Consider the following 26595-nt stretch of genomic DNA (forward strand, 5'->3'; position numbering starts at 1 on the left):
TGGGAATTTCATAAGTTGCCTTGAAAGGCTTACATTTGGAAAGTAACTCCTGAGGGGAAGGTGTTAGAAAATCACTGTCTTTTTCCTCCCCCTCCATCTTTGAGAGTACTACTTAACTTCCCTTTAGGATTTAGGGAAATACTTTCAGCTAGGAGTTGATGGAATGATTGGGTTTGTTCAGCCATTAGATGGCTGAAGTTTTCAACACGATGTAATTAAAGCAGACAGTTTTTGTATGATCATGTCTCACTCTTTCTTCACTCCTGTAAGAGCTTCAGTTATGACTGCCTGCTGTTCAGTGTATGTTTTCTTTTGGTGCTAGTGGAAGTGAATAGAGATGTGCAGTAAAATGGGATGTTCTCTTAAATGCTGTTGCAGCTACAGACTTGTAGCCAGCTGGTCTCTGCTAACAAGCTCTAACCTGAGGTTTTTAGTCTGTTTGACCAATAAAAATGCTTTAGTACTCGTGAAAAGAACTGAAATGAGATCTAGCTGCAAATTTGTAGGATTTAAATTTCTATTCTAGTCTTGAAGATGGTATTGTATAGGATGCTCAGTTATGCTGTTGAGAGACTTGTCTCTCCTCAAATGAGGTAAAAATGTCAAGCATGGTTTAAAATACTAATCTTGCTTTAACTTGCCTTGGTTTGTGCAGAGAAGACACCAAATAGAAGCATTCAACTTCCAAGTTTGACAAAGAAAAATAGAGAAGGCACTGATGGTTTAGGTTGGGTTCCGGTAACTCTTCCTCTTGAGGCTGGAATGTGGGTGAGTTGCTGGTACCATGGGTAGCACTGCTGTACTGCAGCATGAGACTTAATGTGAGGTATAATCAGACAGCAGAGTATGCCAGACATGCTAAAATTTCTCCTATTCCCAGAGTATATGCTCTATCCAGAGAGGAGTAACTACTAATGAATACAAAGAGAGAAAAGTAATGAGTTAATTTGTCTTATTTTTAGCTTTCTACAATCCAGTTGAAACAGGATGTGAGGCAAAAACACCCTTTAATTCTTTATTGGGTTTGCTGCAAGTTACGTGAGGTTTTGCTTTTTTCCCTACTTCTTCTCAAAGCTTTCCTCTGCAGAACAGGATGTGTAGATTTTACATTCCACAAGATAAACTGGATACATTGTGTGACCTCACTGCTCATGGAGTGGAGGGGAGAAATTGAAGAGCTCTCCAGATAGTCTATAAAAGACATGCCTATACTTTTCTGACTCTAGCATTTGTCATCTAGTGTTAAGCTGACCCTTCTGGTAATGGCTTCTGAACACGAGGTACTTGTAGAGAAGAGGCTAGTTGAAGTTGTGTGTGTGATGGAGTAGCAGACTGCTTAGCAGGTACAGGAAGCTCATAGTTTCGCCAAAGTTAACGGGCTTGCCCTTGCCTGCGGGGAGCTAGCTGCCTCTGAAGTTCTTGGAAGGGAAAGAACTGCATTTCTTGAGGAAACCCTTGTAGCATTGCCTCAGGGGTTGTATGGATGCTGTTAGCATTGTTGTGGCTCCTCATTGCTTACTGATGCTGTTTTTAAATAGTTTTGTTTCCCCCTTCTTTCCCATCTCCTGAGATGGTGCTTGGTAAGTGAATCTCCCTATGCATTTGTGGTCTTGTCCAGCTCAGCACGCAACATATAAGTTAGCATACCTCAGCTTAGTTTGCCTGTCGTACTTCAAATGTTGTATTAGGTGTTAACTTAACTTGTTTTGGAGGAAAAGGTAGGTTAAACTTGATCTCTTTAAGAAAGGAATCCTAATAAGTAACCTGCCTCCTGATTGCTTCCAGACGCAATTTTATACTTGTTTGGCTTTATAAATGTTATATTGATTATTTGTTTTGATTAAGGATTGGTTTTGTTCTGAAGCAAACAGTCAATACAAAATATTGTACTAATAAAGAGGATAAAAGAATAAACATTTCTAAATATTGTATTTGGAGATCTCTTCAAACTGTGTTTTTGCTAAAGTCATGGCTTAAATTGTGTGACAAGCACTGCCAGTTCTTCTAGGACTAATATGTTCTTGAATATGTAGAAATATTAAGGTAATCAAGTATCTTTTAAATGACTAAAATTACATGTACAGAATAGAGAGCACTTGCCCTCTTATTCTCCAGTCATGTTTCCTTTCTGATTCTGCAAGATGTGCATGGGGCTTTGATGACCATAAAGACTCTTGTCTTGCAGTGGTCTGTATAGGGAAGGAGACTAGGTGTACAAAAGAAGCTGTAATTCTCCTTAGGCTAGGAGGTCTAAAAAGACAGTTCACTCATTCTTCTCATCTACTAAATTAATGTTCATGCTGGGTAACAAATGCTGTTTAATTCTGATTGTTCTACATCTGTGTGCATATATATTTATGGCTGTTAGAATTTTGTATCGAACCACACCATCAGTGGGGTAAAGGGTGGTGATGCAGCAAAATATTTGACAACACAGACTCTTCTTGCTGTTGTAAAGGAAGTGGTCTATTTGTGGACAAAGACTAAGAGTTGGTATCTCATTTTGTTTGGTGACTGCCTAGGGAAATGGCAAAATTATGAATATGAATAAAAGGTGAATTAGAAGGGTGGAAGCCTTGAAGTGAAATTGGATGTTTAACTAGTGCTCTGAAGATTTCTTTTAAATAGCTATTAGGCTGCACTTAATCAATATCTGTTGCTAAGATGATTCATCTGTAAAAGCCTTACAAGCCTCAGCAAAAGTTGCATGAGAGGTCTTAACTCTGAGTGCAATTTCAAAAGTTGAGTTCGGGACTGGGATTTTTCATGTGGCTTCTGGCCACCTTTGACACAGCTGAAAAATTTGCTTCAGAACACCTGCATTGGCTGCCTTTCCGTGAGCATGCAGTGGTCTAGCACAAATCATCTTTGCAGCATGTGGTCTTGCAAGTTATTGTGGACTACTGCTTAAATGTGTGAGCCACAAATGTAAACAGCCTTTTTTGTATGCAAGTAGGGAAAAGTTTGGCTTTTGTGACTGACCAGTGTCTTGTCATGCAAGAGTAGCTGTTAGAAGCTGACAGGCTAACTCAAAACATCTATATTGGGTAGTTGAGCTGGTTTTCTTCCATCCAGCACGCTGTCAAACTCGAATCAGTTTTTCCAAAATGGACTTCGTGCTGTGTACTAGTGCTGAAATAAGGTCATACCCTGTGCTTGGTTTAGTTTTCAAGTTTCTTAAAATCTATTTTTCTATACGTAACAACTAATCAAAAATATTGGGTGTGACACAAAAATACTGTGGTAGCTCTATGTTTCCTAGTCTAGGTCTTGCATTCCGATAGCCTGGAAAAACAGAACAAGAGTCGAATTCGGTTCTCAAGCTCCAGTGATAGGTCTACTTAGCACGTTGCTGTGGTGCTTTGGCATCTTGTAGTCCAACTGTTCCTCTTTTTCTATCTTGCTAGACTTCTAACAATCTCCATGCAACGTTAGACTGTAGAGGGTGTGTTTAAACTTTCATTTCCAGTATGATCAGTATTTTCTGTATGAAATAAACTGTTAAACTCTAAATAGCTTTTTGTATTCTTATGGACATTTGACCTTGTGTTCATTAACTCTTTATTACTCTCTTTTGAAAGGCCCTTCCTTCTTCCATGATGATAGTGGCTGTCTACTGTCCGGTGATAGCAGCTCTCTTTATCGTTTTGAAGATGGTGAATTACCGTTTGCACAGGGCACTGGATGAGGGAGAAATTGTGGAGAGGAATGCCAGTGAGCATATGGACAGAGGTGCAAAAACAGAACAAAGCAATGTTTCAGCCAAGAGGAAAGACAGCAATGGGCCCAGGTAAGGTGTCTGCTGGTGTTTGTCTACTGTTTCAAATAATAAACAGTCCTGTCCTCATAAGATGTGTAACTGGAATGGTGTTTTGAATAAACACTGAGGAATGTAGATGCAGATTTCTGTAGTTCTGAAAGACTATTTAGTCTTTAAAAGCAGACTTATTTATGTATTAGGTTTTCAAATAATGGATTTGCGTTAATTTCCTGGTTCGTTCCCCAAAGGGGTTTCAGAACAATATTGAAAATGCTGGAAGCACTGAAAGAGTAGCGTGGAATATGGGTGCTGATTAGGTCACTAAATACTTAATGAACATAACCAGTACAAGTAATTTTCTTTCAGCAGTAGACTTAATTTTTAAAATCTAGCTGTCAAAGACCACATACTACATGCTAAGCCTTTTATCAATAAAAGGAATGTCTGATCGGGTTTTGATTTGTTTAGTTTTGCAAAAGCAGGAGTCAGATACAATGCTTGACTCCAGTCATAGTCTTATTTCAGGAGAACACTGTCCTGTGAATTTGGAAATTCTGGAATTGCTCAGCTCAGTAATGAAGGTGATGATTCTGAACTACTGTCAATAGGAGCCGATTCCTTTCCACAGATCTTCTTTGCTGTCAGCAGCATAAAAAAAACCCCAGAGGTTTTCCTCCTCTGACCAGACTACTTGGAGAAAGAAGAGCAAAAGATGATTCATCAACAAGGCCAGCCTAACCAGTCTGATCAGACTGTGGATGTGTTGTGAGCTCTGTTATCAAAGCCTTTGCCTGGCTCCAGATAATTGAGGCCATCTTAAGAGTTAGACTGCATGAAGTAAATCAACCTTGAATTGGTAGCTTTTAAAGACAACCGACCTTTCTCGTGTCTGTGAGTTTCTGGTGCTGGTAGCCATGAATAGTTTTCAAAGTGAGGCAATTAGTATGCTGTCCTGACTCTTAAAAGGTTGTGTGTATTAAAGAACAAACAAACAACAAAACAAAACCCAAAAACACCTCCCCTGAAAAAGAAAAAAAAAAAAACCAGAAACCCTGAAACTTTTAAATGGAGACGTGTGCTGTAAGGAAATGTAGTTGAAAGAAGCCTCTTAAGTCTATTTATCAGGATGCTTAAAGAAAGGAATTGTTAAAGTGGTGCTCTTTTAAGATGCTCAGCCTAGAGGTAAGAAGACTTCATTGCACATATGGGGTAGTTTCTCATGAGATAGGTCTTAAGTTCTCTGTATCTTCTCTCAGCTCAAGGAGTGTATTGTTAGCAAAAACAGTGTCTTGGATTCCTTTAAAGTTGATATATAGTAACTTCTTGTATCAATCTTTTATAATCTGACTCCTTCCATGTTGTGTTTGATAACTGAACCTACTGATTTTAATTGTGACTCCATTTAGATCACTATATACCTTACTAAAACTGTACCGAACTATTTTGGCAGAATGCTTGCCTAAATGTATATTAACACTTACTTTGATTAATAAAATTAATGAAAGTAAATAGTGGTCTATTCTGTTTCAGTGCATCCTTGCTAATGCATGTTTTAGCTGTGATCCTTATATGTTTGGGTTTTGGTGGTTTTTTGATTTTGTGTTTTTGTTTTAAGCCATGTAGCTTTTGCTTCCAAAACAGTAGCCAAGACTTGGCAAGGGACTTCTTTCTACTAGTATTGTGAATTACTTCTGGATGTTTCAGTAGTTCTGTTTTATCTAAGGAGCACTTGACATGGGACGAGTTACTACATGATAAGCATTTGCAAGCTCAACAGTAGAGGTTAGTTTGATGCTGTGTGTCCTGCTTGCCAACTAAAGTTTTATTAACTTTTATATGATCCTTGTTCCCACTTTCAGGTCTCTTAACTAGAACTGGGAACAAGGTCAATGCAGAAATTACGGAGTTACTTTTTGGTAAGTGGGATGTACAGTATATACTAATCTTTGCCTGGAAGCTTACAAGAACTCTGGGATAACATTCAAACCAGTAGAGGGGCTATAAAGTGAATGTTTAATATTAAGTTGTCACCTTCTTAGTAAGTTAAATCAGAACACTAATAAAAAAGATGAATTGGAAGAAACTGTGTATGTAGGGTTTTCTTTTTTTTTTGTTTTAAACTCTGTTCCCCTAGCATGAAGTGGATATAGCTGTCCTAGAGTTTTCACCTCCACACACATACACCCTCCCTGGGACCACCTTACATATGAATATCAGTATTTTTAAAGGATTAAGCAGTAGTCTGGTTTCTGTTCAAAAGTTATGTTCAGGATTCTGGTTAGCTTCTAAGAACTGCTGTTTGTTCTTCCTCAAGATGTTTATCTGCAAAGTGGTGCTTTTGGGTATCTGACAGAAGTTATGTGCTGTCATCTGTAGGTTTACATGAACTTCTCATTTATCTTTGGTTCTCAGTGGTTTGTGAATAGGATGAAACTGAGCGTTTTTAATCTTCTCATAAAACTTTGGCATGCTTAAGCAAAGAACAACTTATTATTGTTTATTTTTTCTCCATCCTCTTTTTATAAAGCTGAAATACTCTAGTTAATATTTTTGGAAGAAGCTAGTCTTAATTTAGAGATAGGAATGCGAGTTGTCGTCTTCTGTAGCTTATAGTGCAGTTGCTACTTTCATACTTATGGGGTTGATGTTAGTAATGCTTCTGTGAGGTTTCGTGAAAGCAGGTAATGGGGATACAGGCTCCTAATTAAACATAAAAGGTAGAAGGAACAGTGCAAGTGTAATCTTTTTTGTGTATCAGTGGACCCACATAGATACCTTAAAACATCTAAGTCCATCTTGCTTTTGGGGATATGAATATGAATTCTTTCTTGTGTCAGTGACTACTATGGTTCAAAGTATTGTAAATAATTAACCTGGTGACACTGCTGTCCCTGATCTCCATCAGCCTGGGGGAGCTGTAATCATGATGTTACATGAATTTCATGTGTGCTTCTCCTACAAATTAACTGACAGCTGCAGGATGTTGCACCTTTGAGTTCTGCACAGTCTACTTAAACAAGTATAAGCAAGAGAAATAAATAATAACAAAAAGTAATCTCTTGCCCTACTGTTGTTGTTTTTTCTCCTTACAGTTTTTTGTGGCTGACAGATCTGTTCTTGAGCTTGGAGATGTTTTGCCTTTTTGAGTCTACAATTAGCGATTCCAGCTTTAAAGAAAACTTTTCTTGTTACTTGAAACTGTCGTGTTCTAGCATTTGCAGTACATGCTGTGGTTTTGAGAGCAGCCTCCTGACTAGTTATCCTGCTATTTTAGTTGGAAGTTAAGGACAGAAGAAGCTGTTCAAAAGAAAAGAATAAAACTCTTCCTTTACTTTGTCCTGAAATCAAAATTGCTCATTCCAAATTCTCTCTGGAAGTTCTAGTCCAATTATTGGTTTTCTTTAGTCAGTCAGCCTAAGTCACCTTTTAAACTTCTGAATTCATGTAGATCTACAGCCTCTTCAGACTTTTGGTTAGTCTCTCTAATGTAACATAGCTGCAGATAGTAATTTTAGATAGGACGGTTACTAATTACTAGAAATACTAGTTTTAGTTTTGTGTGATCTCTGCCTCTTCCACAGCAATCTCCGTTGCAGGTAGCTGGACATCATTTATTCAGTCTTCTCAATCTGTATAGTAACGTGAGGTCTTTTTGCTTGCAAACTGGAAAGTGTAGCACTTGCTCTAAGGTATGAAGTAAGCAAATTGTTAAGAAGCTGATTGTAGAACTTAATAGCAGAAAGGAATGGCCACAACACTAGCCGAAAATGGCTCCTAAAGGTTTCTATATGCTGTTGTGGTCCAGATCCTTAGGCATACAAAGATTAATCCTAGAAATCTGTACTTCCTGCTTGTTCCTGCAGACTTTATTTGTTGTTGTTTGTTACTAGGTTTTGTTAATACATTAGTTTGTGTGTGCTGTCACAGAATATAGCAGCTGTGAGTAGAGTGGTGGTGTTGGATTGTATTGTTGCTTATGCTGATATCTGTTGGTTCACTTTTAGACAAAATTGCCACCTTCTCCCACCCTGGCTAACTACCCAATTGTATGCATGAGAGCTTATTCACGTTGACTTATTTTTCTACTTCATAGGACTTTAATCATATGCAGTGTTTCTGAATGAATTATTCAAATGGGAAAGGAATTTCATCTTTGTGTGAAAGGCATTCTTTCTTATATCTTCAGTTAACATAATGTGTGCTGAACTTAAACACTTTCAGTTTAGTCTTTAACTTCATGTTTTGTCCTTATGTGTTCTTGAAATGCTTACATAAGGAATACTTTGTTTGGTTAAAGCTGGTGGAAATTACGGAAGCTGAATTCTGTGTATTTTTCCTTAGCTGGTTCTGCCTTAGCATAGCTGATAATATCAGGTCAGAGAGGGCTCTGTAAACAGCCATCAATAAGAGCATGCTTATGTCTCACTGCCAAGCTGTAGCAAAATGGTGGCTTTTCACTTCTTTTTTAAATTTGCTGGAGTTGGACCATAATTGTTCTGCTAACAATTAAAGGCAGCTGTTTATCTTTGGGAAGGAGCAGAGAGTGTCGGTTCAAATTACACTGCAGTTACTTCTGTTCGGAAGTCTTCTGGATCGAGATGGTTGAAGAAAACTGTACTGGGAGAGACAAAAGGATGCCTCAACCTTGGTCTCTTTGCAATTAACGAACAGTGCTAGCCTAGATCCCGGAGTTGTAGTTCCCAACTTGTTTCATGCCTGATTGTCCTAATGGACAGGTGCAACTTGCTTTTGTTTCATAAGTATCTGCCTTCAACAAGATGAATTATGTTGAATTACACTTTGGTGATGTTCATCTAGAAAATACCCTTAAGCCAACACTTACTAATCTGAAAGGGTGAAATTGCTAGGATGTAATACTGTATATAGTACTTCAAAATATTTCTTGGTATGGCCTGTAAATTATCTGAAGGGAAGTTATTGTGTGGTAGAAAGAAGTGGTTTGCCTTCCTGGGAGAGATAACATGTCCTTGTATGTCTCTGCCATTCCAATAACTTTTGCTGTTTTGTGGTTAACCCATCCTTACTTTTGCTCCTAGATCCAGTTTGAGGAAAAGATCTGGCTAATGACAAGTGCCTTCAATCAGAGTCCTTTCCGTGCTCTTTGAAAGAGTTCTGTTTAGTACTTTTCCTTTTGATTTGATTTCTGGGTATTATAGTTGGAATCCAAAAGTTACATGTGTGTTTGTATAGACAGAGAGAATTTCATATGTCAGAATTTCAAAATGCCTTGTAGCTCCTAAGTCTTCATGGTTTTTGTTGACTGATGACTTTACAAGGCAGCAGCTTCTGTGACAGTATATGGGGTATGTATATGACAGCTCTAGCGCTGAGCTTCCGATGTCAAATGGGCAGTATTCATCTGAGATACTGGGATATATTGAAGCCCCTGATACTTGAGAAGGGAAAAATTGTTTTGAATCTGCACTCAGCGTAGACAGACAAACTTCTATTTAACTGGTAGGTTAATATTAGTTCTTTTTTGTTTTTCCTTTTTTTTTGTTTCTCTCAGTGATCCTGGTGGAGGGATTGAGATGTCAGAGTTCATACGAGAAGCAACTCCCCCTGTTGGCTGTAGTTCACGCAATTCTTATGCTGGGGTAGATCCAAACAACCAGGTAAGAATTAAAGCTACTGCAGTTGTTGCTTTAGTACTGCTGGCTTTGCAATCTGTAGAGTAATCTTTGCTGATTTTTTTTTTTAACTTATTTCACTTTAAAAAAATTGTGTTAGGATAAACAACTGCCCTTTCTGTATTTAACCGCTTTATTAGCATGGCATTGTACTCTCCTAGTTGCATAGCTCTTGCTCATCTCGTGTTATTTTAGGAATGTCTGGATTTTTTAAGGCAACCTATTGTTCCATCAGAAAGTATTCCATTTTGCTCAGTTAGTTTCTTTCTGATTTAGTAAATCAAAACTGCTCAGAGCATGGTCAGATAAGTACCAAGACCCACTGTGGTGGGCTTTCCTCTTCCTTTTGCTGTGAGTGAGCCATTACATAACTCAAGCTGTAACTTCATCCTTATGTTCTAACTTAGTTTTTCTGTTACTTTTGCTTGATCTGCCATTTAAATGCTTAATTGGCAAACATCAGTTGTGCTGAATTTGAGGAGGCTTTTGTTAAGTTTTCTTAGAACGTATCCTCTGGTGATTATTTCCTGCAATGCTAAATGGCTTTCTGAAAGTTATTATTCCTGACAGTTCAGACTCTGCAGTCAAAAATGTTAATTTGCCCAAGTATGAAGCAAGCTAAACTGGTAGAAATGGAAAAACTAAGACTGTTTGGTTTTGGATGACCTCTGCAAAATCTTCACTATTTTGACACTCTGACAAGGGTGGGAAGAAAGCAGTAAATAGGGGCTGCTGTGCATCAGATGGAAGCGCTGAATAACTTGTCTTTATTAGATTTTAATGCAACTTCATTATGCTCTAGTTGTCTTGTAATTTCACTGGGGAAGTTGTTCTGTTTCCTTATGTCCGCTAGATTTATGCGTTCAACTTCAGTAGCACTGCATGTGTGGTTCCTTCTATTTGGCTTGTGACATTTAGCCAGTCGTGGCATCTTTCTTTTATCAACTCTTCGTGAGGACAAGTAGATTGACTAGCCAGACTGTAAGGTTATGTTGACACTGAGTAATGCAGCATTTTATGGAAGGTACAGAAGCTGTTCTTGAATGAAGTGGAAATCCTTGGTGTGGTATTACAATATCAAGTCCTTCTAATTAGTTCTCTGAGCAAGCTGTACATAATCTAGTGCAGTGGTATGCTAACGTTGTTGTTTTATCTGAATAATGCTCCATTATGCAGCATAGATGCCCTAAGAGATTTTCTCCTTTGAAGAGAGCAGGTATTTGGTAGTGTTCAAAGGAACATGAAGTGATGATCCATGTAGGAAGACAGAACTAGGCTGGGGATCATGTTTCTTCAACTGGTTGTTGGGGGGAAAAAACCTATTCCAAACATACTCATAAACAGTTTTAATGTTAAAGCATGTGAAGAAGCAATGTGTTCTCTCCTGTGTACTTTAATGCTGACACTATAACATAGTTAAAGCTACTGTGAAAGGAAGTATAGTGTTTAAAATCTGTTTATGCTGATAAAATTAGTGCTCACTAGTCCCCTGTGACTGAATTTACAGTATCAAAAGGGTATGTGAACAGTAAGCATCTGAGTGCTGTTCAGTCGAAATAGCTTTCCCGTGCTGATGCATTTGCATTTAGCTACAGCATTCAGCAAGGCATGTTACTGAAGGGGAAAAAAAAATTGAAACATGGCAAAATAACTAACGAAAAGTGGGCATGACAGTATAGTGAAGAAAATCCATTAAACAAGCTCGGGGTGCTTTTTTGCATTAGCAAAGTCGATGTTCTTCAGTATGGCTGAATAAAATCTACACACATCTTCAGATTACCTTTAAATTTACTGTGCTTACAGAGAAGAATTAGTAGAATTATGCTCTTTTTCCTCAGAGTAATTTGAACTAGGGATTTTTGAAAACCATACCAATAAGTATACAGTAGAGTTGTTGCCATCAGTTGGGTTCAAATTTTGCCTTTGAGTGCTCTTATCCTATCTTATTTCTGAGTGGTTTAATTATTTGACACACACATCTTTGTGTGCTATTTGGAGAGGTGGTATTAGAAGGAAAGGATAAGTTCTCTTTTAGCACGTCTGCAAAATAGTCTGCTACTGATTACAGGACGTATGTAGAAAGGCAGACTGCAAACCTAAATGGCTAGCTAGTTTTCGTATGAGGAGATTACATGCCTGCTGGTTGGCCATTGAACATGGCTGAAAAGCAGATACAGAATCACAGAATGGTAGTGGTTGAAAGGGACCTCTGAAGATCATCTGGTCCAACCCCTCTGCCAAGGCAGGATCACCTTGGGCAGGTTGCACAGGAATGTGTCCAGTCAGGTTTTGAAGGTCTCCAGAGAAGGAGACTCTCGAACCTCTCTGGGCAGCCCGTTCCAGTGCTCTGTCACCCTCACAGTAAAGAAGTTTTTCCTCATGTTGAGGTGGAACTTCCTGTGCTGCAGTTTGTGCCCACTGCCCCTCGTTTTATTACTGGGCACTGCTGAAAAGAAACTGGCTCCATCCTCCTGACAGCCCCCCTTTGCATACTTACAGACATTTATAAGGTCCCCTCTCAGCCTTCTCTTCTCCAGACTAAACAGCCCCAGGTCTCTCAGCCTTTCATCATACAAGAGATGTTCCAGTCTCTTAATCATCCTCATAGCCCTCTGTTGGACTCTCCCCAAAAGTTCCCTGTGTCTCTTGAACTGAGGAGCCCAGAACTGGACACAATACTCCAGATGAGGCCTTACCAGCGTGGAGGAAGGCGGGAGGATAACCTCTCTCGACCTGCTGGTCTCACTGTTCTTAATGCGCCCTAGGATACCATTGGCCCTCTTGGCCACCAGGGCACATTGCTGTCCCATGGATAACTTATTGTCTACCAGGACTCCAAGGTCCTTCTCCATGGAGCTGCTTTCCACCAGGTCAATGCCTAACCTGTACTGGTGCATACTATAAATTTGAAATGTGATTGTAACTAATATCCAAGAATAGATCAAGGAATACTGCACTTCCACTAACCAGTTTACTTGCTTTGAGGTTCTCTTCTCCAGACTAAACAGCCCCAGGTCTCTCAGCCTTTCATCATACAAGAGATGTTCCAGTCTCTTAATCATCCTCATAGCCCTCTGTTGGACTCTCCCCAAAAGTTCCCTGTGTCTCTTGAACTGAGGAGCCCAGAACTGGACACAATACTCCAGATGAGGCCTTACCAGCGTGGAGGAAGGCGGGAGGATAACCTCTCTCGACCTGCTGGTCTCACTGTTCTTAATGCGCCCTAGGATACCATTGGCCCTCTTGGCCACCAGGGCACATTGCTGTCCCATGGATAACTTATTGTCTACCAGGACTCCAAGGTCCTTCTCCATGGAGCTGCTTTCCACCAGGTCAATGCCTAACCTGTACTGGTGCATACTATAAATTTGAAATGTGATTGTAACTAATATCCAAGAATAGATCAAGGAATACTGCACTTCCACTAACCAGTTTACTTGCTTTGAGGTAACTGTAATCTGTGTGCTCAGAAACTGTCTTCAAAAGAAAAATTGCCTTTCTAGGAATGAGAAGGAGGAATAAGATACAGTAAAATGATTAGGTTGAATTGATGTAAGTTCATTCAGCTGGATCATCCTGCCATATTCCCCGTTCATGCTGCTGACACTTTCCATATACCAACACTTTGGTATTTGTGCTTATCTGGTCATTGGATCAACTCTGACAGACCTGAAAACTAACCATGGTAAAATATTTATCTTTTCCAGTGGGAGCAGTTTGTGGATTTAGCTTGGTGTTCACTATGTTGAACAGATTAAGTTTTCTATTAAAATGCTTAAAGAAAACACCATGTTAGGCAACCATGATCACTGCATTAAACATTCAGCTTCAGAACAGCAGTTGTTAGTGTACCGCCACACAAGTAGGTAGTTTCCACATTAAGATTTTTCCTTGAAAATACTTAGATTAGAAACTGTTTTTATAATCAACATAGTAAAATCTCCAAGGACAGTGGCTATAAAACAGAATAATGCAGTGATGGGCGAGTAATTAGGTGCCTTGTCATCTCTGTTTGCAGTGGAAACATTCTGAGTCAGAAAGGATTTTATAGCACTGTGTTCTTGGATGGTTTTGTGCCTTTGAAAATCTCTTCTACATCTATAGGCAAATGCATACATTGCAGTAATAGGAAACAACAGTTAGGTAATTCCTGAAAGTTTACAGCTTTTTATGTCATTCCTTGTTTCTAGGTTGGATCTGGATTATCTCGTCTGGGAACAGCAGCAACCATCAAAGGTGAGAATTTTGGCGGCTACTTAAAATTAACTTGCAGTAGCATTTGAAATCAATATTATTTACTATGTTGTTTCCAAATACTGTCTACCTTGTTCATCTTCAAAACTTTTTTGTGAGCTAAGTACAGCACTTACTAATCGGAAGAAATCTTCCTTGGAGTTATAAATTATGTGCCTTAGACATGAGGAGAGAATATCCTTGAATCTGCTCTGTTTGCCACCTAACAGGTTTTTCTTTTGCTTGTAAGAGCATGAGCCAAGGGCTTGGTTTGAGTTGGTTTGAGGACTTTTCCTACTATTTTGAGTTCTGTGCAACCACTTGCCCTTCTGTTGTTGTATTTCGGTAATTTGTTATTTATAGTTGCTTGGCATCTAGCAAAAGTATTGTCCAAGACAGCCCTTGTGACCTCCAAGATGAAAAGAAATTATTTGTAATATGCAAAGTTGCTACCTTGTAAATTTAGTAGGACAATAAGAAGACAAACAAAAAGGCAATGTGAATTTTTGTCACCTTCCTGATTCTTCCTTACCTACTTTACAAGTATTTTGTTACAATCTACCCCTCATTTTTATTGGCAACTATGTAAAAAGGAATGTTTAAATAGATACATCTAAGAAAAAAAAAAGAAAATCTTTATTTCCATTGGGTTCTGTGTAAGATACTTTTCCAGTTCTTCATGGAAGATCTCTGTAGTTGAATTAAAACTCTCTTACATTCAAAGTAAAAGAGTAGACAGTACTTATCTCCAAAAGATAAGAGGAGTCTTGTGTTACTTGTAATTATTGTTACTTCAAATGAAGAAATAAAAGCAGCAGTCTTCCATGACAGGTGAGAAATCTGCAGTGTATGTAGATGTATGTGTTGAATACTTTGAGCACTAGTATTCTTCTTTCTTAAATTCACAGGAGATACTGACACTGCCAAGACCTCTGATGATATCAGTTTAAGTCTTGGCCAGAGTTCTAGCCTATGTAAAGAAGGGAGTGAAGAACAAGGTAAAATTGCTGCTTCTGCATATTAAACATGGTATTTTGTTACCGAAGACCTTTTGCTTAACATGCTAAATAAATTCATGCAATTTGTTAATAGACTGTAAGAAAGGGTATCTTGAAGCTCTCTGTTTCCATTCTTAATTACTCTTAAGTTTCTGGGATACATAGCTTGAATGCTTTCAACTATTCTTTGGTTGCATGTTTCTTGTTTTGGCATCTTCCAGCAGGTAATAAATATTTACTGTCTCCTTACTGCTGAGAGGTAGATAGCTTAAATGTCTCTAGACAATCTCTCTCATACTGAAAGTGGCCTGGGATTCATGGGCTTCATTGTAGACTAATTTTCTTTGCTTTCTAGTACAGCCAAATGAATATTTTTTTTAAATCAGACATGCTTTTCTGTAAATAATCCTGCACAGAGTTCTGTGTTTCTGGAGCTACAGACCGCTTCTAATATGCAAGTGGTTGGAGTTTTGTAATTGTTTTTCCCTAGCATGTAAGGAAACTGTTAGCTTCTATTCTTCAGTTGTCCAGTTTTGTTTCAGATCTCATTTTTCATTTGGCTTCATTGCCAGGAAAAATCTGCTCAGACTAAACCAGAGGATAAAATGTAGAGAAATCTTTTCTTTGCTGATTATTTTAAAGTGATTAGTAGGAAGTTAACTCTGGGAATAGTGTAGTTCATTTTGGACAATCTAATCACATTGATGGGTTCCTTTTGGTTGTACTGTGTGATTCAGTGCAGGAAGCCTGTTTAAAATAGGGGATTACAGGTGGCTGTGCTGTTGTAACAGGCAGCAGGGTTCTACTATTTCAGGCCAAGTAACAGAACTATTTGTGAAGCTACACAAGTGCAAATACTACAATTGCTAAATTTTTTAGGGTGAAATTTAACTTGTCTCCACATGTTCTATTTTTAATGACAGTACCAACAAGGAAAGTAGCCTGACTTCCAATACTACCAGTTGGTGGTCAGTTTTACCAGGAGATGGCTTGTGATAGATAACAGAAACAATTGTTCTGAGCAAGAGCTAACAGCAAATTTTCATGATTTGCTTTAACAGCACTGGTTTTGGAGATAGTAAAACTCAGTAACTTTGTAAGCAGTTAGTACCAAGAGACCTCTGCCAATGCCTGCATCCTTGCTAACTGTGAGCTTACTTGGTATCTGGTAGGAAAGGTGATTTTTGTTGGGGTTTTTTGTGACTTCAAAGTTAATGGGGTTTACTTTGTGTTATTTAATAATTTTAAAGTTTATATGAAGTAAAGAGTTTCCTGCATGTAGGAAATCAAACCAAAGACAGGCTACACTTTTATAATTACAGAACTTTGGGATACATAAAAACATTAAATCTGAGACACATGAGCAATAGAGGAGGTTGGGGACTTGTCAGAATTGTGTTGTCTTTTATTAGCTACTGAGATTAAGCTGGTGTTGATGGCTTCTTTTTTTTTAAATAAAAAAGTTTGTCAGGTTTGCCCAGATGCTAGGAAATCTTTTAAATAGTTATATGATGCACAGTACTTGCAAATGGGTTTTTCAGTTTGTTTGCTTTATCTGATATAAACAAGCAGTTGTAAAGCAGAGTATATAACTTACATGAGCTTTCTACATCAATATTTTTAAATATGTACTTAAACAGATTTGGCAGCCGATCGGAAGCTTTTTCGTCTGGTGTCGAATGACTCGTTTGTCTCCATCCAACCTTCCTTATCCTCTGGACAGGATTTGCCAAGAGACAACAGTGACAAAGTTTGCCTCTCGAACAACCAGCTTGTGGACCAGTCTAAAACCAGTGCATGTGACACAGAAGTAGCTTCGCTTGTAACCCTGCATTCTCACTCCTATAGGAAGGATCATAGACCACGAGGTGTACCAAGGACTTCTAGCTCTGCTGTCGCTTTTCCAGATGCTTCACTAAATGACTTCCCTCTCTATCAACAAAGACGAGGACTAGATCCTGTCAGTGAGTTAGAAGCTTCCAAACCCCCTTCTGGATCCAGAGAGTCCTTGGCTGAGAACTCTTGCATTTCAGGAGTTTTTCAATTAGATGACATTCTGAAAAGTAGCAGCCCTCAACCATTGGCTAAGAGTGGGAAGAGTAAGTCTTTGAAAGCAGACAAAAGTGTGGACAGTCTGAGAAGCCTGAGTACTAGAAGCAGTGGTTCAACAGAAAGCTACTGCAGTGGAACTGATCGTGACACTAATAGTACCATCAGTAGCTATAAAAGTGAACATACTAGCTCAACGCATATAGAAAGTGTGTTGTCGGAGCACGAGGAGGAGTCTTCTAGAGAAGAGAAAAAGGATGGTAAGAAAAAGGACTGTGGTGTTGACTCAGAGGATGACAGCAGTTCTACTACTGACAAAAGGACTAGTAGCGAAAGGACTGCTGTCGAAGTGAGCACTAACAGTGGTGTTCAAGAGGTAAAGGGTTCTAATGCATCTGATGAGATGCACAGTCAGAAGGGTCTTGGTGCCTCTGCTTCAGAAGAGGCCAATAAAAACCCACATGCCAATGAATTGACTACGCAAATTGACAGGCCACCTGGGAAGGCTGCTGAACAACAAGATGAGCAGAGTGAGAAACTAGCTGTGTTAGTAGATTCAAGAGCTTCTAAAGAAACGAGTGGAAAACAAAAAGAAGGAGATGTTAGACCAAAATCTTCTAGTTTAATACATCGAACAGCCTCTACCCACAAGTCCAGCCGGAGAAGGACAGGAAAAAAGCGGGCTAGTAGTTTTGATTCAAGTCGGCACAGGGAATATGTTTCCTTCCGAGGTATATCTGGTACTAAACCTCACAGTGCTGTGTTTTGTCACGATGAGGACTCCAGTGATCAAAGTGACTTGAGCAGGACATCAAGTATGCAGTCAGCTCACCAGTTCAGCAGCGATAGCTCTTCCAGCACCACCTCCCATTCATGCCAGTCTCCTGAGGGAAAGTACAGTGCTCTAAAGACCAAATACGTTTCTAAAGAACGTGGGGGAACAGACCCTGAAAACGCTCACAAAACCCATGCAAGCTCTGAAGGAATTAGCAAAAAACGATCTACACGTCGGACTTCTAGCACAAACAGTGCCAAGAATCGTGCCAGAGTGTTAAGCCTGGACAGTGGTACTGTAGCTTGCTTAAATGACCCAAATGGTTTAATGACACCAGGTAACATAAAACAGTTAACCACTTCAAAATCGGATTTGGAAGCCAAAGAAGGAGAGGTGCTAGATGAGCTATCTCTGTTGGGAAGGGCTTCACACTTAGAGTCAGTCACTCGTTCTAGGAATAGTTTACCAAGCCAGGCTACATTTCCTGAAGGGGAAGAGCAAGAATCAGCAAGTGGAGGTAAGTAAATGACCTACCAGAAGTACCTTGCCCTAGTTTGTTAATGAGTTTGGTGTCTGTGACTTAAGTTACAGCTATACGTGAGCATCTTTCTGTTTTTTTTTGTTCTTGCCTACTAAAACTGACAAAGCATTCCCTTCATAATCTCTTGGAAGAGCTACAGAAATAGGAGTTGAATTCAAACAAATGTTATGAAATCTATAGGTAGAGGTGTTATGGGTTTGCGACTGGCAGTCTTTGTTCACCAGAGCTATATCTGAAAATTACTATGTCATCAAATCAGACCTACTCCACTGTATTACTCAAACTTCAAGTTATGTGTACTATTTTAAAAGTTAACAATAAAAGAGAGACTATTTTTGTTTGAAAGATTGTGCAGTTCAGAAAATTGAGAACATGGAAGTGATTGTTTGAAGTTACTGCTGCCTCTTAGGTGAACACTCTGGCATGGCTTGAGTTGGTATATTTAAAAAACCAAACAAACAACAACAAAAAAACCCCAAAACCCTTACCATGCTGCCTTGAATTGTGCATTCTTGTGATGGTCTAGTCACTAAGCTGAATTCTCCTAGGGATTTGATTTTGCTTAGCTTTGCTATTGTTGGCTAGATGGTGTTGTTTACTTTTTGTGTGTGTTTGGGTGGGTTTTTTTTTCCTCGTGAGAACACAGTAACCTTCCTGTGCTGGAGAGAGGAATGTAGTTTCCTCTTACTTTGTATAACTATAGCTTTGCTTGGTGTAATGTGAGTAAGCTTATCTGTAGTAGCCATATTAATACAGATTTAAAAAAAATTTTTGGAGCTCCCAATGTTTTTTTTATCACTTGTTAGGGTGTTTCAGTCTCTTTTCTTGGTTGGCCAAATTGACTGCCTTAAGCAGTGTTATGGAAGATAAGTGGGTTTAAAATATATTTTCAGAGCAGTATGGGATTGCGTAGTACCTCAGTCTGACTTTTGGGATTTTTTGAGGGGGAATACCTACCAGATAATCTGGATCTTTTTTGCTAAGCACAACAATGCTTCATAAAATCGTATTTTAGATCAAGACATAGATACTTTTAAGAAACTGTAGCAAATTAACTGTTCTTGTTATTTAAACTGTCTAAGCAAATTACAGTGACTCTTCCATCTTAAAAGGAGAGACTTCCAACTCACATCATAAAGATATGACCAGTAGTTCTTTCTTTTTCTTTTTTTTTTTTTTTCCCCCCCTCTGACACTGACATAAGAGCAAACTCTAAAAATCAGTACAAAGAAATCCTGGGGGGAAAGTAGGTAGCGTGTTATAAATTTCTGGTAGCGTGCTACACTGAAGTTCAGCTGTGTATTGATTACTGATCAAAATTGACTGGCTCACAATTAGCTCAGACCTATGTAGATGTCTTCACTTAAAAAAAAAATTAAATCTACATATATTGGTACTTCCTGTCTTTCTGTTACTCCTAGTAACAGTTCTGCAGTAGCTTTAATGAAAGAGTCCAGGTTGCTCTTTTAGTACTAAGTCTGCAAGCTAAAGACTTAACACATGTTCTTATTATGCCTTGTTAAAGTGATAGCTTTTTATGTCTACTGAGATTAGCTTGACTAATAAAAGGTCTGCTTTATATATTTACTGTTTCGACTCCGTGCTCTTAGCACAAGATTAATTTTGTCTTAGTTTGTGTTTTTACAGCTTAAAACTGTTAAGGTTCTTTGCTTATATGCAAAGGAGAATTAATATATCTTACCTTACAGAACGTGTCAGACTTTATATGCACTTGCCAGTTGTCAGTAGTCTAAAAGAATCAGTGCGTGACTGATCGCTGTATATTGCCAAATATTTTGATTGCTTTTTAGAGGAGTGAAATGGTGGGGAAGAGCAACCCTAACACACTTAAAAGCAATCTTAAAGATATAAATCTGTAGCAGCTTAAGCAGGGAAGTCTTGCTGTCATTCTCACTGGTCTGTTCTCTTCAGTTTCCCCTTTAAACTTTGTTTAGATAATGGTCACTTTGAAGTTGTTAGTATTTTCTAACAATGGTGAGCATCCAAGTATTACTTGCCCATGGGTTTCAGGCTGACTTTGAGAAGCAGTCTGGATTCAGGTTCTCCAAATTTGATGACATCATATGATTAATAACACTTGCTGTATCTTATGTTTCCTATTACCAATAGAATAGGAAGTACTTCCTTTACGAATGTAAGAAATGAATGTCCTTCTGCTTTTTTTGAAAGCAGAACAAAAACACCACTTTTCTTTAGCATTACTTAAGTATTTATGCAGTCATGTCTAGCATTAAGCCAGTGCTTGAGTTTATATGTTCATGATCAATCTGAATAATTCCTTCATATTGTCCTTCGTTTCTACTGATTTCTTTTGTGTGTGTTTTTGTTGTTGTTGTTGTTTTTCCAAATTATAGCTTATATTACAAGTTTTCTTACAGCTGTATCTTTAATTGTGGCTTTCTTCTTTGCACTTACCTGTGACTGATAGTAATCAATGAAAATGTTTTAACTTTTTAGAATCTAAGTTGCTTTATAGTCAGTATTTCCCACTATTGAGTTTTCTTCTTTTAAAGACATACATGTGTAATATAAATAGACATCATATGTATAGAAATTATTTGAGAAAATTAAGAAGTTAGTTTATTTACATGCCACAGATGAATTACAGAATAAACTTGGTTCAGATTTTCATCATTCATATCGGAGGATATTGGTTGGATGGGACTTTTAGAAGTTGTCTGGTCCAGCCTCCTGCTAAAAGGATTATTTTATAATTTTATATTAACCACAGAAATTCAAAAATATTTTATGATAACTTTCTGAAACAAATAATTAATGGATGCATGCTGTATAACCGAAAGACTGATATTAATACCGCCTCCTTTTGTTCAGTTAGCAGCTTTTAATTCCTATTTTTCAAATATGACTTAAAGATAAAATGAAGTTATAATTACTGATTTAAGTTTTTAGGGGGTAAGCTAAAATGTTCGTTCTTACTTGTTTGTGTAACTGCTAAAAAGTGTTTCATAATGGATAGGGCCTTTAGTAATTTTTTATTAAGCAGGATGCTCTACAAACTTGTACATATTTTACTTCAGCTGATACAACTTAGCAGTTTCATTTCTATCTTATTATGCCAGGAAGTGGTGAATGACTCACTTATTACAAGATAACTTGTGTGTTTGAATAGAAATTGCAGTTCATTAAAATGCAGACAAACAGCTTTTGAAAATTCTGTAATTAAATACATGTGGTGGATGTATAACAAAAAATGGAAGATGTCTTACAGTAGTTGTTATCCTTCTTTAACTGTTCAGCCTCTAAAAGTAGCTAGTGAATTGATGGCTATGGGTTAGATTAAGTTGTTTAGATGTCTAAAAGTGTGCCTAGATGTCTAGCGATATTTTGGAAATACCACCTTGATACTGTCCTATGCCTGGCTTCTGTCAGATACGTGCTATTTCTGGATTACTGTTAGCAAAGATTTAAAGAACCAGCATAATGCCATATACGACACAGAGATGTTTTGTAAAACTTGAGCTGTCAAGTTTTAGAGAAGTCAAGAGTTCTCCTCCAGCTCTGTAGTAACTGTAGAAGGTCTACCCTTTAAGTTGCTACTTTCTTTTACAGGTTGCTGTAATTTAATACTTGTTTACTTTAAGTTCTTGAGTTACATACCCTTTTGTAAATAAAACTGCTGGTACTGTAATGTATTTTTCCTTCTGTGCATTGCATAGTGATATTGAAGTAACAGCTCATACTGTTCGTTTGTGTGTTGTGGTCTGCAGTACATGTCTGCAGGCAAAATAGGGTGTTGTGAGCTTGGACTAGAATCCTGTGTTTCATATGGCATATGGAAACTCATTCATATTTTCAGTCTGTGTATGTGTACATATATGCTAAATGTATCTGCCTGTAATCACTAAACAGTATCCTCTCAAGTTAAAAGTACAATTTGGTTCTCTGCTATGCAGCCAATGGTTATGTCAGCTGTTACCAGTACATCACTTTTTTCCTACTGTGCTTATGTTGCATATGGTCTACAGTCATTATTTATGTTGCCTGTGTTGTAGAGCTGTTCCACGCTTCTGATGGCTGTAGTTTGATGTTTTCTGCAGGTGGAATTAATACAGTTACAGAAGAAGAGGCTTCTGGTCTGTATTCTGGGTGACTATCAATCAGTTGACATTCAGAGTGTGTTTTGCATAAGAAACCAAACTCTGAAAGAGTTTAGAAATGGTAGAAACTGAAAAAGTGTAAAATTACTATAATCTGGTTGTATCTATGTTAGCTATCTCTATCCACGTGTTCAGCATAACTGGATCAGATTAAGCAGATTAGCCAGTAGAAAGGTTTCTCTTCTATGTGAACTTCTTTATTGGAACCAAAAGACTGTATTCCATTACTTGATCTTTTTTTTTTTTTTTAATTGACGAGCAGTGTTGTAATGTATGCAAGCATTTGGTTCAAACATGAGATGGGGATTTTAATGTTAGCCCTTCCTAATATCTGACTTGGAAAGCATAGTGTTGTTCTGTCACAGCTTTTGTGTGTAAAGGTTGAGTTTTACAGAATTACCTCTGATTTTTGGTATCTTTTCATCTCAGTAGAGGTGAGATGTTGTTGTTCAACACTTCAGAGATGTAAACAGTGTTAGGAATGATGTGCAAGGCTGAAATGGAATTCTGCAGTTTTGGAACTTAACAATGAAATAACACTTGGAATGAATCTTGCACATACTAATCTTGTTAACCACTACCTGCTAAGACAAAATGCAGTTTTAGTATGTTGTGTGGGGACTGCGTCCTGCCTGTTCTGTCCCCTTTTTGGCATTTTTGGATAATTCGTGGGCTTTCATTAGATGACTTATGATGAAAATAACTACCATCTTCCTGATACTTTGTGGTTCCATAAAGGTGGTGATGGGGAACAAACAAACAAACAAAAACCTCAGGTGTTGTCCAACTCGCAGCAGTGGCTGTTGAGAGCCAGGAACATGTGTAATTGCTTGGCAAAAGCCCTGAGTACAACTTGTAAGAGACTTCCTGTTACTTGGTAGAGCATGCTCCTTTAGTGTGTCATATACATATACAGACTAGTATATGTTCTACCTAAAGTTCTGCAGGGCTGCATAAGGGAATTTCAGGATACTTGATGAGAAATGCATGCCACAGCATTACAGCATATACCAAAAGTTAAAAATGAAGCAAAATACACTTCATTAAATTTTTTAGTTTTTGTTTCTTTCCCTGGGAATATTATTTATAAAACTTAACCCTGCTTAAATTATCTTAAGCCTTCCAAAGAAACCAGAAGTAGTAGTTCTTTTAAAATACTTTGCATTGCTGTGGGAGCGAGTTATTTAAATGTCTTAGATTGGTAGTGCTTGGGCAACTACTCTTCACAGTAATTTTTACTTGATTTGGAAAGAATGGTTCCATTTTCTTGACAAGTAGCATGTGTTGTTCATAAATTTGCCAAGTATTAACCTCAAACAAGAATTGAACAAAAATTGTTGATACTTGGTATAAATGAAGCTACATCTACTAACTTAAGTTTATAAGCCACTTTTTTCATCCTCCTTCATAGATGTACCTGAATTTATTGTTATGCATGTAGCCAAGAAAGTTCTGGAGCTCTCTGAACTGTAATGGAAGTGCTTATATTGCTGCCAAATGTAGCTATGAGATGTAATTCCAGGATATGTCAAAGTTGGCTACTAATTAACACTTGGTGTTATAGTTAATAGAAGCCCATTCAAAGCAAACATGACTTTCTGTGTATGATGTACTAATACAGAATACCATTAACACTGGAAAAGCTCTGTGTTCTAAAGATTTGAAGCATCTTTTTCTTATGGTGAATAAATCAATATACAGTGTCAGAATTAAGTTTCATAAAGATTAATGTAGGTTATGAACATTTGTCTCCTGCATGAACACACTACTAGCTGTTGATATCCAAATCCCTGGATATAGGGACTATATTAGGCAGCGGATCAGATGAGGTCATAGCTTCAGCTCTTTGACCCCAAGTCCATCTATGTGAGTAACACCTAATGTTTTTACAAGTGGAATAAGTCATGTGGGAAGTACAGTGAAGTAGAATAACCACGATATCTAGTTTTATCTTTGGCATTAGCATCGAAATTTGTCTATCGAGCTGGTCTGTAAAAAATGTTTGGTTCAGAATTCAAAACAGATGGCTACATTGTCCTGGTTATTCCCTGCTTGACAGTGTTTTGCTTTTCAGATTGTTGTAGTGACTGGTTTGATGTAATTGTAAATATTCTTCCAGCCTAGTCTTAAACTTATTTTTTTCATACATTCAGCCACAACACTGAAGTTTTTGGCTTTACTTCCCCTGTTTCTCTTTGAATTTTTTTTTTTGTGACAATCTTTTCCTCCTTAAATTGTGTGGTGTTTTGTTCTGCCTTGTTTTCTAGCAAAACTTTGTATCTTAAAGAGGTATCCTTCTGTCATTCATTGTTTCTTCTTTGCTGCCTACATCTCCATTCTTCAGAAACTGGCATTAGTGATATTTTTCATTAAATGTCCACAGTAAGTTATAATACTATAAGCCAATACATGACTTTTTCATCAGAGAAGTATAAGAAATCCCTACAATGGTGGGTCTTAAATGGTGTATGATCCATGGTGATTAATAACTGTATTCTACAGACATGGACTGAACAGACTCCTCCTTTCCACTTGGGTATCTTACAAGTATGGTTTTTAAAATAGTGTTAGGGCACATGAGAATAAACTACAAATGCCTCAACCATGAGGAGAGTGGTGGTGTTAGCCCATAAATGCATGTCAGAAGTATGGCTTTTCTCAGGTTTTGAGCATAAATGAGATACAGATGCTCAATACAGAAGAGCAAAATTTCAACTGTTTGGTTTGGCAAAGTATGTTCTGTGTTAGAAGACAGATTTTATTGCTTATGTGAATGCATGAGCCATAAACTATTAGTTTCAGCTCTCACTGAGAATTTGTAGGGTTGGTCATTACGAGGGGTTGAAAATAGCTAGAACACAATTTCCCATTTGATAGGGAGAGAAATGGCATGTCCAAACATCACTCAAGTTCCATGCACACATCTAATGTTCAAAACCATCTAGACCTCAGGTGATGTATTTTTTTTTCCTCTTCTGAGAAGAGTAGAGGACACTGTTTCCATTGTGTGTGGGTGTTTTGTTGTTTTTCTTTTCTTTCCAGTCATACTGAAGTTTGCAGTTTTTATCCTGAGAACTCTGGTTTTCCACATGGATACTTTACCTCTGTATTACCTCCATACCATATCTTTCCAGGAAACTTCTTCCTTGAGAAGAATCTATTTGTATTTCAGAATTTATCTGAGGCACTGGGTTTCGTGTTTTTTGCCTGGCAAAAATGAAATGGGACTTGTTGATGCCATAGAATTTGGAAATTTTTCTTTCTCATGTTATGCTTCTTCAGTTTCCATCTTCTACGTTTGAGTTAGAAGCAGTGGTACATACATGCAGGGTGATGTTGTAAATGTTTTGGCTTCTATGTGTAAATATTCCTGTTGGAAAGAAAATATTTGCATTTTATGTTTCTTAAAGCTAGTTGTGCAACAATTGTAGTGTAAAATTTTGAGTCTTCAGTTTTGTTTAAAACTTTGAAACTTCTGTAGTTCCTCAAAAACACTTGTGTAGTATAGAAAGAAATTTTGTAAAGGCATAAGCTGTAGGCAGGATAGTTAAACCTATGCTCAGATATTCCCAACTTTGTGGCAGAGATGTGAGTTATTTTTTGTTATAGAATTTTCTCTACAATAACTGTTAGTTCTTTCATTGAGAAAGTATCATTCCAAATGTGTGATGATGAAATGATATTCTCATAACTTTCTAAGCGTGTAACTGCTAATTTGGCTTTTTTCCAACAGAAGTGTAATGGGGGGGAAAAGGATGAATTTCAATAATATGTGTGTTCTTATGCACTGTTGTATTAACAAATACAAAAATCAAATTATTTCTTCTTTGGAATTAGATGTATTACAGTTGGAAATGGGTGTGGAAGGGTTAAGTCTGCTACAAAGTTGTCATTAGGGCTCTACCTCTTATTTTGTTGGTCTCTGGGATGGAGGTTTGTATTTCTGACTTGTGGCTTTTGAACTTCAAACCTGATTTTTCCATTCTTGGGAGCAGATAATGTTGGGGGCTCAAATTCATATGACAACATGCAGAATAAATTTATACTTACGTTTCTTGACATTAATGAGGTGTTGTGTTTCAACATAAAAGTTTAGAATAAAACAGAATAATAGAACAGACTTCAACAACAAACACTCTGTTAACTGAAAGGCTTGTCTTCCTTTAGTGATTTACTTAAAGTAAGCAGGAACTGTAAAAGTCTAACCTATGTTGTCTCTCCCTGTTAGATCTAGGTTTTGTACATGAGTGTGGATGTTGCATCTTACCTTTCTAGTGTCTAGACTAAGTGGTTGTAAGCAGCAGCATCAGAGAAGTGTGAGTGATGATCTAAAGATGTATTTAAAAAAAAAAAAATCTATCCTACTGGATACTTGTTCTTAAATGTCAAAACATTGTGCTACTTTGTAAATATTAAAGCAAGTTTATTTATAGTAAAACAAAGCTCTTT

General features: G+C 37.7%; 1 protein-coding gene across 1 annotated transcript in view; it reads left to right on the plus strand.

The window, feature by feature from the left end:
- Window positions 1-3587: 3587 nt before the first annotated feature.
- The window catches only part of LOC104627487 (pecanex-like protein 1), a gene marked incomplete at its 3' end in the record, with an annotated part of 47080 nt that continues 24072 nt past the window's right edge, over window positions 3588-26595 (plus strand). The window contains exons 1-5 of the mRNA XM_010295769.1: window positions 3588-3790; window positions 9291-9396; window positions 13602-13647; window positions 14553-14642; window positions 16283-17983. Coding sequence (XP_010294071.1) covers window positions 3597-3790; window positions 9291-9396; window positions 13602-13647; window positions 14553-14642; window positions 16283-17983 — 2137 coding nt within the window. The remainder of the gene's footprint in view (window positions 3791-9290; window positions 9397-13601; window positions 13648-14552; window positions 14643-16282; window positions 17984-26595) is intronic.

This window comes from Phaethon lepturus, unplaced genomic scaffold (genome assembly GCF_000687285.1).
Source record: "Phaethon lepturus isolate BGI_N335 unplaced genomic scaffold, ASM68728v1 scaffold6071, whole genome shotgun sequence".
Lineage (NCBI taxonomy): Eukaryota > Metazoa > Chordata > Aves > Phaethontiformes > Phaethontidae > Phaethon > Phaethon lepturus.